The sequence below is a fragment of the Palaemon carinicauda genome, chromosome 1, assembly GCF_036898095.1.
Source record: "Palaemon carinicauda isolate YSFRI2023 chromosome 1, ASM3689809v2, whole genome shotgun sequence".
Classification (NCBI taxonomy): domain Eukaryota; kingdom Metazoa; phylum Arthropoda; class Malacostraca; order Decapoda; family Palaemonidae; genus Palaemon; species Palaemon carinicauda.
In genome coordinates, this window is record NC_090725.1 from 7,698,703 (window position 1) to 7,714,608 (window position 15,906).

The 15,906-nt window shown below is 39.8% G+C and overlaps 1 protein-coding gene across 1 annotated transcript in view; it reads left to right on the forward strand.

Moving 5' to 3' along the window:
• LOC137641424 (NAD-dependent protein deacylase Sirt4-like) overlaps positions 1 to 15,677 on the forward strand; it is a 31,452-nt gene extending 15,775 nt beyond the window's left edge. Inside the window, exons 3-4 of the mRNA XM_068373960.1 lie at positions 12,710 to 12,891; positions 15,250 to 15,677. Of these exons, the coding sequence (XP_068230061.1) occupies positions 12,710 to 12,891; positions 15,250 to 15,382 (315 nt within the window). The 3' untranslated portion in view covers positions 15,383 to 15,677. The remainder of the gene's footprint in view (positions 1 to 12,709; positions 12,892 to 15,249) is intronic.
• Positions 15,678 to 15,906: the final 229 nt, after the last annotated feature.

Below are 15,906 nucleotides of genomic sequence, written 5' to 3' on the forward strand. Positions count from 1 at the left end.
GAGGTCGCTGCAGCGAGAGCTGAGGAGTCTGACTCATGGATGGGAGAGGTTGTTGTACCTCAAGAGAGTGTTGCCTCACTGGTGGAACTGCAAGTGGAAGCGGAGGAAGTAAGGTATAAGCTTCCTGTTCCCATTGCTGAGGTTGCCTTAAGGAAGGCGGAGGGAGCTGCACACCACTGGAAACAGTCAACTCAGAACGTGGTAAGGTATCCTGAGGAGCCTCAACATCGTACGCCTGGCAGGCAGTACTGCGGTTAGGCGGAGCGATCGCAGGAGGAGGTGTAACCTTCTCAGCCTGACACTCACGCATCAAGACCGCAAGTTGTGACTGCATGGACTGCAGTAGAGTCAACTTGGGGTCTGCAGACACTAAGGTCTGCTGAGGTAAAGCCTTAACAGCAGAGATCTGTTGCGGCAGCACCTTACTCCTCTTAGGAGGAGTGCATTCAACTGATGACTGCGGCGAGTCAGAGCTGATCCAATGACTGCAGCCAGGTTGAGCTCTTGAGGTCTGGACTCTGCGCTTGAGTGGTCTTGAGACCTGAGTCCAACGTTTCTTCCCTGACAATTCTTCAGCAGACGAGTAAAAGACGGGCTCAATCGTCTGCAGGTGGGAGTGATGGTCTCTAGAAGACACGCCCGCAACCACCGAGGATACTTCTGTGCGCCGATCAAGGCCTGCCGAACCCTTTTGCCCTTCGACATTGCTTCTCCCCTGGGCTTGGGAGCTTGCAAGAGGTCCCGGACTGGGAGGACGACTGGCACGCACAGAAGTACCCTCACGCACCACACTGACACTGACACTAGCACTTGGCACTGCACTGACACTAGCACTCGTCACAGCACTGGCACTAATACCACCCACTGCACTCTTGACCTTAAGTTCCTTGACTTCGGCCATAAGAGACTTATGATCACTAACCACTGACTCTACTTTGTCACCTAAAGCCTGAATGGCACGCAAAACAACAGACATATCAGGTTGAGGGCAAATAGTAGGTTCGGGGGTAGCCACTACAGGGGGAGGAAAAGGTAGGGGATCATGAGGTGAGGAAAAAAGTGAAGAGCGAGAAGAACTCCTCCTAACTCTCTCTCTCTCTAACTTGGTTGAATACTTAAGAAATCGGACAAAATCAAGTTCCGAAAGTCCGGCGCATTCCTCACATCGATCTTCTAACTGACAGGGCCTTTCCCTACAGTCAGAACAAGCGGTGTGAGGATCTACCGAGGCCTTCGGAATACGCCTATTACAAGACCTACATCGTCTATGGGGTGGGGCTTGTGAAATGTCAGACATCTTGAATCAAAAGAGTTAGCCAAGTGGGGATTCCAAATCAAGCAAAAAGATCGTTAACCGTTAATCAGGACTAAATAATAGCTATCTAAGCTAATATAGAAGTTTTCCAGTAAAGCGACAGCCGAAATCTGAGAGAAATACTTCACCAAAAGCCGTGAAAATACTCCAAGATCATAAGCGTATCCCAGAACGTCTTGCCGGAAGCACGACAGAGGAAAAATTGAGGAGGTGTCAACAAGAAGTACTGTAGTACCTGGCCACAGGTGGCGCTGGTGAGTACACCCCCTTCTAGTATTGTGATAGCTGGCGTATCCCTCCATAGAATTCTGTCGGGCAACGGAGTTGACAGCTACATGATTATCGGGTAAGTTTAATATTGAAAAATACAGTATTTAGCATAGTATAGTATAAAATATCAATAGATAGTATGAATGTAGGTCCAGAATGATAGTGACCAGTGACCTTTTACATTTGGTTTGATGGAATTACAGTATACCTATCCAAGAATGAATCAAGTGTTTTACAATGAATTTTGTATATTTATCAATTTTAATAATGTGCTTCAACTGGTATCACACTTGATTCAAGCACTAAAGCACTTGTCTTGCTTATTCCACTGAAGAACTGTGTATGACAACTTGAAAAATATTTTTTTAATAAAATGTGTTATTTCTATACTCACCTGATGTTCATATTTCTTCCTTCTCGAAGCCGACTTATATCAAAGTTATTCCTGAAAGACTAAATATTTCCCATCTTCCCTTCACTCTTACCCACCAATGAGACAGCTGGTGACTAACGTCATTAACCACATTATGGGTAGCCACTCCCTGCCTTGTCTTCAGTCTAAAAGTCAAAATTAATACCCTATCCTCTTGACATTAGTCATTGGGGAGGGAGAGTGGGTATGAATACTAACATCAGTTTCTTATGAAAGTAGATTGATTTCTACACAGATACAAATAGATGAGGGAGGAGCAGCAGAGACTATTGGTATATCCATATTGTGGATCCAATGTCGTTGACAATGGGTGGTAGCTTGGCATTGGGAAATACTTTCACACATTCAACAGGCGGGCCATCCAGTCATCTACCAAGACCCTTCCTCTTAATTTTTTGGAGTAGCTGACATAAAAAGAAAGAACAAAAGAGGAATTCTATTCTCTTTGCTCTTCTCAGCCTGACAAGGGACTCAGCCGAGTTTGGTTCATGCTGCTAGGGTGCTACAGCCCACCTTCCCCTGTTATCCACCACAAATGAAGCTTCATAGGCCAAATACCCTACTGATGCTACCTCAGCGGTCACCAAGGCGACCAGAGGAAGCAGCAGGGCCTACTGGAGCTGCGTCACAATCGCTCGCCATTCATTCCTATTTTAAGCAAGCTCTTTGGCCTCTCTCACATTTATCCTTCTATCACCTAGAGCTTTCTTCCCTCCATCCATTCACCTAAATCTTTGCCATCAACTCTTGCATTCATTACCTTCTTCAGCAGAGGGCCATTTTCCATTCTCTCTACATGGCCAAATCACCTCAACACATTCATATCCACTCTGGCTGCTAAATAATTTCTTACACCATTTTTTATCCTCACAACTTAGTTCTTAATTATATCTAATTGAGATATACCAGCTAAATTCCTCTGACACTTCATCTCAAACTCATTCAATTTCTATCCATCACTTTCATTCCCCACAACTCCGATACATACTTTACAGTTGGTACAATCGCTTTCTCACACAGAACTCTCTTTACATTCATTCCTAACCCTCTATTCTTTATCACTTCCTTTACTGCCCCCAACAGTTTACATCCTTCATTCACTCACTGACGTACATCTGCTTCCACTTCAGCATTTGCAGCAACAACAGACCCCAAGTACTCAAATTGATCTATTTCCTCAAGTAACTCTCCATTGAAGATGACATTCAACATAGCACTATCCTCCTTCCTTGGGTATCTCATAACCTTACTCTTACCCACATTAACTCTCACTTCCTTCTCTCACACACCCTTCCAAAGTCTGTCACTAATTGACCCAGCTTCTCCTCCGAGTCTGCAACTAATACAGTATCATCTGCAAACAACAATTGATTCATCTCCCATTCATGATCACTCTCAGGCATCAGTTTCAGTCCTCGACTAAGCATTCCAGCATTCACCTCTCTCACAACTCCATCAACAAACAAATTGAACAACCATGATGACATCGCACATCCTTTTGTCAGCCTCCACTTTCACTGGAAACCACTCACTCACTTCATTTCTTATCCTTACACATGCTTTACTGCCTATATACAAACTCTTCAATGCTTACAATAACCTTCCACCAATTCTATATAACTTCATAACATTCCACATCGCTTCCCTATCAATTCTATCATAAGGTTTCTCTAGATCCAAAACTGTGACATATACATCTCCTTGCCTTTTACTAAATATTTTTCGCATATCTGCTTAACCGTAAAATTTGTTCCATATATCCCCTACCTTTTCCAAAACCACCCTGTACTTCTAAGATTGCATCCTCTGTTTTATGCTTAATCCTATTAATTAACACTCTACCATACACTTTCTCAAAATACTCAACAAACTAATACCCTTCGAATTACAACACTCATGCACATCTCCCTTACCTTTGTATAGAAGAACATTACACACACACCCAATCCACTGGTACCATTGACAACATAAAACATATATTAAACAATCTCACTAACCATTCAAGTACAGTCACACTCCCTTCCTTTAACATTTCAGCCCCCACACCATCTATACCAGGTGCCTTTCATGCTCTTATTTATCTAGAGCTCTCTTCACTTCCTCTCTTGTAATCTCTCTCTCATTCTCATCTCCCATCACTGGCACCTTAACACCAGCAACCACAATTATATTTGCCTCCTTTTTATGCTCAACATTCAGCAACCATCCAAAATATTCAGCCCACCTTTTCCTTGCCTCCTCTCCTTTAAACAACCTTTCATTTTCATATTTCACTCTCTTCAATTCTCGATCCATCCTTCCTTACTCTCTTCAATTCTTTCCAAAACTTCTTATTCTCCTCCTACAAATGGCCAAAACTCTGACCTCACCTCCAGTCTGCCACCCTCTTTGCCCCAGCTACCTTACGCCTTCTACATTTTTCTCTCAATATCTTTCATACTTCTCCACTATTACTTTGCAGTCATTCTTCAAATGCCCTTTATTTCACTTCCACTTTCATCTTCACTCCTTAATTCTACTATTCACTACCCATTTGCATGCTGCCTCCAGCAATCCTCTTGCCACACGCATCATTTGCAATCCCTGAAAAATTTTCTTTTACTAATTTCCACTCCTCTAGATCACCAGTTTCTCTCACCTTCACCCTGTCATATGCCACTTCCAACCTTTCTTGGTATTCACTTTTTACCTCTGGTTTTTTCAACTCCTCAACCTTCACTGCCTCCTTTTTAAATCCCCCCCCCAACACTATTTCCCCACTCTTTTGCTATAACTAATTTTCCTTCAACCAAAATATGATCAACATACTGTTAGCCATACCCTTAAATATGTGCTCATCTTTCAATCTTCCAAGCATCCTTTTTGTTATCAGCACATAGTCAATTAATGCCCTTTCTACCAATCTTCCATTTGCCACTCTTGCCCATGTATACCGTACATGTTTTTATCATTCTTTTTGAAAAAAATACAACTCATCACCAGCTCTTGTTCAACACACATATCTACCAGTCTCACCACTCCCATTTTCACCTGGTACACCATACTTCCCAATGACACCTTCTACTTCTCCAGTGCCTACTCAGGCATTCAAGTCACCCATCACAACTACATAATTCCCACTACCCAGTCCCTCTACAGAACTAGTTGATTCATTCTAGCATTTATTCCACTCTTCTTCACTTTTCTCACAACCTGGCTGATACACACAAACAAAAGCCCAACATTCCCTTCCCAACCTAACCCTTACCCACATTAATCTAGGTGATACCTCCTTCCATTCCACTACTTTACCTGTCATCCACTCACTCAGCAATAAAGCCACACCCTTTCATGCTCTTCCCCTTTCAATCCCAGACACTCTACCAGTCACTTCACTAAACATCACTTCACCCTCCCCTTTTATCGATGTCTCACACAAGCCCAATTTATCCATCCTTCTACTCCCAAACATACATCCAATTACATCTTTTACTCTCTATCCCACTACATCCACGCACATTCCGACACCCCAAAACTAGAGTGCAGGGAGCAGTCAGTCTCCCCCCAGCTCCACCTCTTTGATCTCTCTCAGGAAATAAAATACAGGAGAGGGATTTCTAGTCCCCTCGTCCCATCCCTTTTAGTCGCCTCTTACAACACGCACGGATATTTTGGCGCTTTTCTAATTGTTGTTATCCCCTGCAGCCACAGGGAGCATACTGAAGGATAATATTGCCAAGTTGATTGTTATTTGACCTGTCATGCAGTAAATCTGGGAAAGATGTCTGAGTCTGTAAATCCTGAAGAACCATCTGTCGCTAAAAGAAGGATGTTGAAGTGGAATAGAGGCCTTTCAAACAAGGTACAGTACATGAACCAATAAAACCTGCATAGTGTGATATTATGTGGGGCTCAGTTGGATTAAGTCCTTGATTTTATCGTTTACCGTAGTGTTTCTTCATCTCTGCGTAACTTCGTTTTCTGACTCTTGGATCAACTCTTAAGCAAAGGTTACCATGTGTTCATGGATAACTTTTATAAAACTGTAGTTTTCACACAAGAGCTTTATGAAAATGACACTTGTTGTAGTGAAACTCTCTGCCTTGCGGGAGATGCATCAAACTCTTGAGAATATGGCAGAAAACCCTGCCTTGCATAAGTGAGGAAAGATAATACCTTTGGCATATACTAGCAGGATATCAGGCTAGTTAGCCCGATTAGTAACATACCATGTCAGCACTGTGTAGATTATTTTATTTATGTCATTTTGGAGGAAGTTGCTTCTAATGACTCGGAATAAAAAGATGAATCAGAACTTATCTCAAGAAATGTATTTGGATACTATTCAGAAATAAGTTTCCTCAACTGTTAAAAATCAGATAGTACCTCATTAGAGTATGGCTCTTCCTCTGCATCATGATTATCTTCATCTCCCTGTTCTAAAAATGTCTCCCTTACATTAAATACTACACTTCCTCTTTGTTTACCTTTCCTTCAAATATTTGCACCTGTGTATGGTAAGGTATTCATTTCAGCAGCAGAGGTACTAGTACCTAAATTAAAATCATTAGGAAAAACTTCGAATTGTGCTAGAGCCCAATACTATGAGCAAATAATACAGACTCCCATCCAAGACATGTTTCAACCCATCAGTAATGTGAACCAAATGATATACAGCACCATTAATATAAGAAGTAAGTGGTTGCTTGTTAGCACTTAATTCAAGGAGTGGAGAGATGTTAGGATCAGCACTACCAGCTCGGACTTCTACCTTAGAATTCAATGATACACAGAAGTAGATTGGATTTCAGAAATGTGATGGTTGCATTATAGAAGATAAAAAATTAGTTTTAAAGTACTATGTTAAAAGAGAGGATCTCGACTCTGTAATGTATTATGGACCACCAGAACACTTACCAATTGGTGCACTGGAACTACTAGTCACTACTTGACTTATGCTAGGGTTTGAAACGGGGCAGGTTTGGTTAGATTTTTTGTTATTGGTAAAAAATTTCAATGTACTTCTTTGATCATATAAACAAAGTTGACGAAATTTTAAGCTTATGAAGCTTGCTATTATTAAAATCAGAAGCTTGTTAAAGACTGAGAGTTCGATAATAGGTGCAGTCTCTTAATGGCTGGCATGGTATTCCCAACTTCATCCCCACTATAATAAATTAGTCTCAGGATTTTTGTCATAACTTGAGGCTAGTATTCTTTTACATTTCAAACTACCTATGATTTCAGCAACAATATAAACATACTTTTCCATAAGGGTAACAGAAAGACTTCAGCTTCTTCACAATGATTATCCAATTGAAATTACTGTTCCTATTATGAGGTAGAGACATACAGTAAAGAGACGGATTGGCAAGAAATAATTCTCTTTAACATTATACACAATACAGTAATTACTAACAAATCCAGGAGAAGACATCCCAATACCCAAATTACTAAATGGACTTATTATTTGGAATGAGGTAACAAGCATTTATTGTCAGCAAGATGAGAAGGCTGAAGACAAAGCTGGTGCTGGCAGGTGTTTCTGTTAGTGATCAGATGTCTCATAGTTGGGCAAGAGACTTGTCCTCTTGAAAGTAAGAAGACGGAAAACTTTGAGTCTTTTGGGGGGTAGTGTAATATACATGCAACAAGCAATACTCATACAAATAAAGAATTATTCCCTCTGTTTCTTGCACACAGCATGCATAGTAACTACCACTAGACTCCAATCAACTTAATCAACAAAAGCCGTTGAGTATGATACCCGCTAATTTCAACTCTACTTTCATTACTGTTATTATTTTGTAAATTTTTTATGTCAATCTCAACATAAATAACAAAAGCTGTTGAATGTACACATGCAACTGTCACCCATATGTGATCCCTAGGGTACATATAAATGCCTGTGTTGTTCGCTACATAAAGTCAGTTCTTATTGCTCCCAGGAACGACACATTAGTGACTTTTAGAGTGACTTGAACACCCAGCCTGCCTCCCCAGCGTATAGCTTTGACTGTCGTATCCTGTGACAATATCCATCACCGACCCCAACTTCTTTATCCATGATGCCACAGTGAAACTCCCACCCTTTACCAGTAGAGATGTGTTGGTCTGGTTTTATTGTAAGATTTAGATCCGTATCAAGGGTGTGACCTTCTCAGGCAGCAAAGCAGACGTCCTTGCTGCGATCACTGACAACTCCTTGCCAAAAATGTTCTACTGGCTTTGCGAACTAAGGGACGACCCCATACTGCACGACACTCTTAAATCATACCTCTTAGAGCAGTACTCATCATCTCTTGATGCCTGTGTAGCCAAGATTTTTCAGCTCTCAATAGATGGGAAATCAAAAGATGTCGATGAACTTCAGAGAAATGATCAGTAGTGCTGACCTTCAACCTGCCGCAGACAGTTCTTCTTGCAAAATGAAATTACATGGTGCCTTTTGGGCATAATGCCTGCTGGAATCTGTGCAAGTCGACCTCAGTGTCAACACCTTGCCCATGAAGGACCTGATGACTAGAGTCAACACTCTTATGGACAGCCACTTCTCCACTGCTAAGAATTCCATCAACATCTCCACTCCTGACAAATGAGACAACCATTCAATGCGGACTGAAGCTGATGTGAATGCTGTAGGACATCGATGCCCACCATCCACCAATGACACCCAATGCCTTCCACAGCCACTAGATGCCAGTACTCAATATCAGTTGTGTTACTGCCACTTCAGATTCAGGGCTGCTGCTAATAAATGTGCTACCAGATTCAAGTCAGCCATCACCTGTGGCAGGGGCTCCCCACTAACTAATCTCTCCTTTATACATGATTCGAGATCTATGTGCACTTTCTGGTAGATATTAGTGCCTATCACTCCTGTCTGCCATGTTCCCTCTTATGAGCATAACTCCACCATTCTAAGCTTACTGATGTCTGCCTGGCAGCCGCCAACAGATCTGTGATCCCCCTCCACAGTATGATATGCTGACACTGTCGTATGTGGGTACCCAGTACCCATGGAATTTTATCATTGTGGACTTTACAATACATCTCACTGGTGCAGATTTTCTCTCCCATTTCCACACCTTGGTTAACATAGCACAGCAATATTTGCCAACACCAGCTCTTGCTTGTCCACACCTTCACCACCAGGTCCCTCTGACCTAGCTCTCCATATCAGCATGCCCACCAATGCCTATGCCCACCTTCTCACTTTTTATCCTGACATTTTCCACTCAGAATTATGCAGAATCCCACACTTCCCGACAAGCACAGTATTTATCATCATATCAAGATGACAAGGTCTTCAGTGTTCACAAGATTCAGACATTTGACCGCATACCATTTGACAGTTGCTAAACACACATTCGCCGAAATGGAAGAATAAGCCTTTGTCAATAGGCCTGAACCCCATGGTCATAAACCCTGCACATAGTCCTGAAGAAGGATGGATCCTTACATTCTTGTGAGGATTACAGGTGTCTTAACAACCAGACAATATGAGACCACTATCCCCTCCCCAACATCGCCAAGCCAACATCACCACCTACCGTCACAGTCCTAAAGTATTTATGACAATCAACCTACTGAAGGGGTATTATTATGTGATTATGAATGCAGAAAATATCCTTATGACTGCCACCAACACCCCCTTCTGCACATGTACTTTCAGTTACTCCTGCTTTGGCCTTCATAATGTAGGGTAGACATTTCAATAGCACATGGATGGCATCTTAGGGGACCTCTCCTTCTGCTTAGATTACATAGATGACACACTGGTATTCTACCCTCTCCAAAGAAGACTACCTTCATCACCTACACATCCCCAACTGCCTGCAGCAGAACAGCCTTGTCAGGTATATTAAAAGTACCTTCGGTGCCAAAGAAGTGGCATTCTTGGGTCATAGCATCACTCCTGAGAGCGTTCACTCCCTCCTTAAGAAGGTATCAGCATTACATAAGTTCCCCAGGCCCTCAACCATCGAATCACTGCTGGAGTTCTTGGAGATGGTGAACTATTATCACCGGTTTTTGATAGTCATTGCTGCCACATTTGCTACCCGGCAGCTCTACGACTCCCTCAAAGGCAGAAGGTGGCTTTCTTTAGTGCAGAGAAAACCCTGTCAACTGCTACTGTTTTCACCTTTACCATGTCATCTACACCCCTTCTACTCTACCATTACTAGTGATATCGCTGTAGGGATGGTACTTGAACAAAAGATCAGTTGAGCATCCCACTCATTGGCCTTCTTCAGTAGAAAACTTTCCAAGGCGTAATTCAGTTACTCTACTTTTGATCGCGAGTTACTGTTAGTGTATTTAGATGTCTTGCACTTCATAGGCCACATGCCCCTTGTGCACACCTTCATTCAACAGTCCAATGCCTGGTCCATCCATCAATTCTGACATTTCTCTGCCAATTCTGAATACATCTGAACTTTTCAAAACTTCCTTGTTGCCTATGCCCTTTCAAGAAACACACTGGCCACAGCCCACCTGGGAATCGATTACAAGGCCTTGGCATAGCCCCATGTCCTGAGTAGCAACCATGCAAGTCTCTCCATTGGGAAGACATCGCCTCGATGACTCCAACGCCACCCTTTTCAGGTACACCATGCCTATAGACACCTACCTCCATGCGCCGACATGAGTTTCAATTAATCCATACCTTTCTCACCCCTCATGGTGATCTACTGCACACCTACTTAAGTCATAGTTCATATGCCATGGCATTACTAAAAGAGCCAAGGATTGGGTCTGCACCTGTTGTTCATGTTAAACTTCAAAGGTGCATCGACTCATAGACTCAAGTATGGCCACTTTTCATCCCTCACAACATAATTTTGCCACATCACATTGACGTGGTTAGCCTTCACCCATGTCACATCGATCGCTGCTTTCCTTGGCCTGAACCTATCCCCATGCAAGATGCAACATCTGCCTCATGTACTCTACTACTACCTTAATTTCCGGATGGATTGCAAGATTCTGCATCCCTGAGCATATTACTTAAAACAGGGGTACCACTTTCACTTCTCAATTGTGAACATAAGTAGGACATCTTCTCGGCATCAGCCTACATCAAACTACTGCTTACATCCCTGCAGCCAAGTGAAGGGTGGAATGTTTATATTAAACCCTCAAAGCAGCTTTGAGGTTCAGCTGCACCAACTCCAACTGTTTTCCACAACTTCCCCGAGTCATCTTCAGACTGAGAACCGCTCCCAAGGGTACCATGGATGTGTCAGTGGCAGAGATGGTATAAGGCAATCTGTTGATAGTTCCTGCTAATTTTTTACTGTCCGCCACTTCCTCTGATGATTCTAATGCCTACGTTACATTGTGGGGAAATTTACCCCCAAAACTGTCAGACTTACAAGTCCCCCAGCAAAGCAGCACATGCTGAAAGATATACACACAGCAAAATAAGTTTTCATGCGCACCAGCACTTGCAAGTCGCCGCTTCTGACTCTATGCACAGGGCCATTCCTTGTCATACACTGTACTTCGAAAATTTCCTTCTCAACATTTGTTGAAAATAGAATTGGATCTCCATTGACTACCTAATACCTGAGTATCTCCTGTAAGTACGACTTTCTAAGGCAGGGTGCCCTCTTTCACATGCATGTCTGTTTCATGAGGGGAGCCATGTAATGCATGTTCAACAAGCAACACTCATACAAATACAGAAGAACGTTTTCTCTCTGTTTCTTCCACTCAACATGCATAGTAGCCGCCATCGAACTCCAGTCAATTTAAACGACAAAAGCCGTTGAATGTAACACATGCTATTTTCAACTCTGTTTTCATTACCATTATTATATCATCAATTTTTTTATGTCAATCTCAACCTAAATGACAAAAGCTGTTGAATGAACGAAGTAACATTGATATAAGTCAGCTCGAGGAGCAAAGCAATATGAAAATCAGTGGAGATTTCTAGAAATGATAAAACTCCAAAGTTACATGAGGCGCAGTTGATATTTATACGGTTTGTAAAAATTCTGATATTAAAAAGAAACATGCAGAACCTTCCAGCATCTTTGAATACAAACTAGCAGCACAACACTATCCCACATCTATCATTTGAGGTTGTTGTCAATATCTACTGGAATATTCTTGTATAGATCCATCATTTAACCTTTCACAGAAAAATATAGAGATTAAACTTTCAATCAAAATGATATCATAATCTTTATTTCTACACTATTCCTTTATCTGCTTCATATCTAAAATAATTCATATACTAAATCCTAAAGATTAAAGTATAAAGAAAAAAAGAACTTATTTAGATTCATACTACAATAATAGCTGCCTAACGATAGTGTTATTAAGTTCAGTTCATAATTTTCTTCCATTCATCTTTGAAGTTACCCCTAACTGAAGTAAATTTATAATATGACTTAATAAAGAGGAAACTGGCATTACACAGATAGTAATGATGAATCTACATCACAAATTAAGGAAGGTAGACTAGAAATCATCTTCCCCCGTAACTTAAGCATTATTTCTTTATACATTATTAGTTGTGTGTAGTGTTGCTGAAAAACATAAATGCTTAAGAATTACTTCTGTATATTATGTTTATGTTTTCTAGTTTAAAGCTAAAATGTCTTTCAACAATTTCCAAGGAAGGCAATTTTTACCTTATAAGCAAAAATCACATTTCTTCATGTAAAAAACTGTAATGCAGTTATTATTTTTTGCAGGAAGATGTTGAAAAGTTCATTGTACCCTCCTGTACCCAATGTGGAGGGATTATGAAACCCTACATTGTCTTCTTTGGCGATAATGTTCCTGGAGACCGTCTTAAGAGTATACGAGAGGATTTAGCCAGTAGTGATGGTCTCCTTGTACTAGGGTCATCTCTCTATGTATATTCTGGCTATAGGTAATGCATTAATTTCTACTTTACATTTTGTATAGTATGAAATGTTTTATAGTACAGTATATATTAACTAAGTAATTTTTCAGAATGAATAATTGATTTTGCTTCTACATCAACTTTTGTGGTATAAAAATTTAGTTTCAAACCTAATGTCATTTTAACTCCTTGAACAAGAAGATCCTGAATTGTTTCAGATTTTCATTATATTATTGAGGATGGTAAAAATACCCTAGATTTAATGTATGAATTTAAATGTAGGAGAAGTGGACTTGGCCAAAGGGAGTTGCATTAGTGGAGCTTTAGTTTCTGGTGGGTTCACAACCCAATAAAAGGTCACCTATTAATTCATATCATACACAGATGAACAAGACGTTTTAGACTAAGCTACAGAACGCTCTAAATCATTGCTTGATCACATCTCTTGACATTGCCCTCTCAATAGCACTACTTTTTAATGCAGGAGGAAATGGGGGGGGGGGGGGCCTCTTGAATGATGCAATGAAAAACTGGGTGATGGTGATCGGTTACTCTCGCACCCAGACAGGTTTTAAAAATATCACTAAGGCCAGTTTAGAGAACCTAAACAAAGACTTGTCTACTATTGTTCTATTACCTGTTTATTTTTCTCTTGGTTCTCTAATTACTGTTTATCATTGATGCATGGTCTTAGCCCCTCATTTTTTAAAGTGATCCATACATCTGTTTTCTTATTATTAGTAATTCTCGTTCCTTGTACTGAATTTCCTAATAAACTCTGCATAATCAACATCTATTACTTCCTCTTTTTCTCATCTAGTAAGTTCTGGTAAACTAAAGTTGTCCTAACTTGTGCACTGGTAGCGTGACTAGTTCATGGCTCACACCTGGTAATAGCTGTAATTGACTAGGGGTTATTCTGGTGCATGAAAAGAGCATCTCTGCCAGATCGATACTACTATGAACAAAACTACAAGGGACAAATTTTGTAAAAACTCGTCTTATTTCTTGGGCTCAATACATGTAAATGGTCATATTCTACAATTTTTATGACTGGGGTTGAGTATTGCATCAGACTACAACAGTATTTTCTATGAAGTTCCATTTTCTTAATATTTTTATTATGAGAAGTTTTGTGCAAATAATTTCATACTGAAGTTGTCTCCCTTGTCTTGACACCTTTAAAGTTAGTCATGGCAATTGAATCAAATCCCACCCATGATGACTTTGGTTAATCATTGTGAAGAATGTGAAAGCCTTTTATTTTCTTTTATGGAAAAGTATGTTCAAATGGTTGCTGAAAAATTGGAAATTCCAAACGTAAAAGAAAACTAGCTTTTAGTTCAGGGAAAATTCTAGAGAAGATTAGGCTAGTTGAATATGATAGGGATGAACTCAGAAATGCCATACCAGTCATTAACATGCCCTCCCATCTTAACTACTACTTGGCTCCAACACGGAATATCATTTCCTTGTTGAATCCTTGTGTGAGGCAAGAGGGCCTTCAAACTGGAGAAAAATATTTTCCTCAGTAAATCCCAAAATTTCTCATAATTTTTCTATTCCTTCATATTTTACTAACTGTCTCCCACCTTGTTGTCCAATCTCTTCCTCTTTACACTGTCTAGCTTTTGGGAAAGGAATACCATTGCTGGGATTGGAGGTTTTTTTTCTGTTTTAACCAATTGTGGGAGCTGTGGTGGTGTACCAACTACCCGATAATGTTTGGAACAAAGGAATGACAATATTTCCATATTGACATGCAAAACTATCTCATTGCCAATAACTGTCCCTCGTATTCCAGGAGTGGGCTAGTTTTTTCGAGATACGGTGTTAAACAGTCTTACGGTGTTAAACAGTCTAAAACTTTCTTTCCATAAACAAATTCTTTTTTGATTGGTTTTGCTCATATCTTTATTATTGCTCTTAAGAAATTACTATGAATATCATTGCCACTGTTACCCCCGCCCCTGGATTTTTAGTTTGTTTTCATAATATTAAAGACTTTTAGAATTATAAGGCTAATAGATAAAATTTAAATTTATATTTACTGTAGATTTCTATTTATTTTTTCATCACTTGAGTATAATATACTGTATATTATATTTTTGGGTCAGCTATGGAAGAATTGAGCATGACTCATTGCCCTAGTTAATCATCTCACTTTTCATCATCATAATAATAATAATAATAATAATAATAATAATAATAATTATGACATTTAATTGAAAAAATTATTGGGAAATACTTTTAAATATCACCATTTTATGCAGCACACTGTATCATTTCTTATTAATATATCTTTATCGTTGAAATTATATAAAGCTTACGTTAAAGTAAGTATCACTAATGTTTCAGGAATAGTAATTTATATGTTTTCCCCAGATTTATCCTTCAAGCAGTCGAAGCTGGCATAAAATGCTGTGCGGTAAATATAGGAACCACTCGAGCAGACAAACATCTAGAATTTCGGATCAGTGGACGATGTGGTGAAATTCTTCCGAAAATAATTGTATAAAAGTTTAATTTATACAATTGTTATACAAATTTCTTGTTTTTACGTATACATTTAAAATCATTACCTTTTTATCAGTTTATTTATTATAGATATAGCTACAGGGTAGGTAGAGAAAGGTAAAATTATGACATGTTACAAATTAGAACACCTATATGCAATGAAAATCATAAATTAGTTCAATTTTTCAATATTAATTGGAAGTACTGTACAAAACTCAATACAGTAATACATTTCAGTGTATGGATGATAAAATACAGTGTGAAAAAATAACAGAAGCAAAACAAACTAAATAGTTTAATTATTCCTTTCCAAATTAGTTAAGTCCAAGATTAATATTGAAACCTTTCTTTAGGTTTGAAGGTTCGTTTGTAAGACCTATTGTCCTTTCGCTTTATGGAAAATAACATACCGGCAAATTAACTACCCCAGTAAACCCTTATAGGCGATATCACCTGAAGTATGCCTTGTGCAGTATGCAGTAAGTAGTTTACCCTTGCCACCAAACTGTTTAACACCTCATTAGA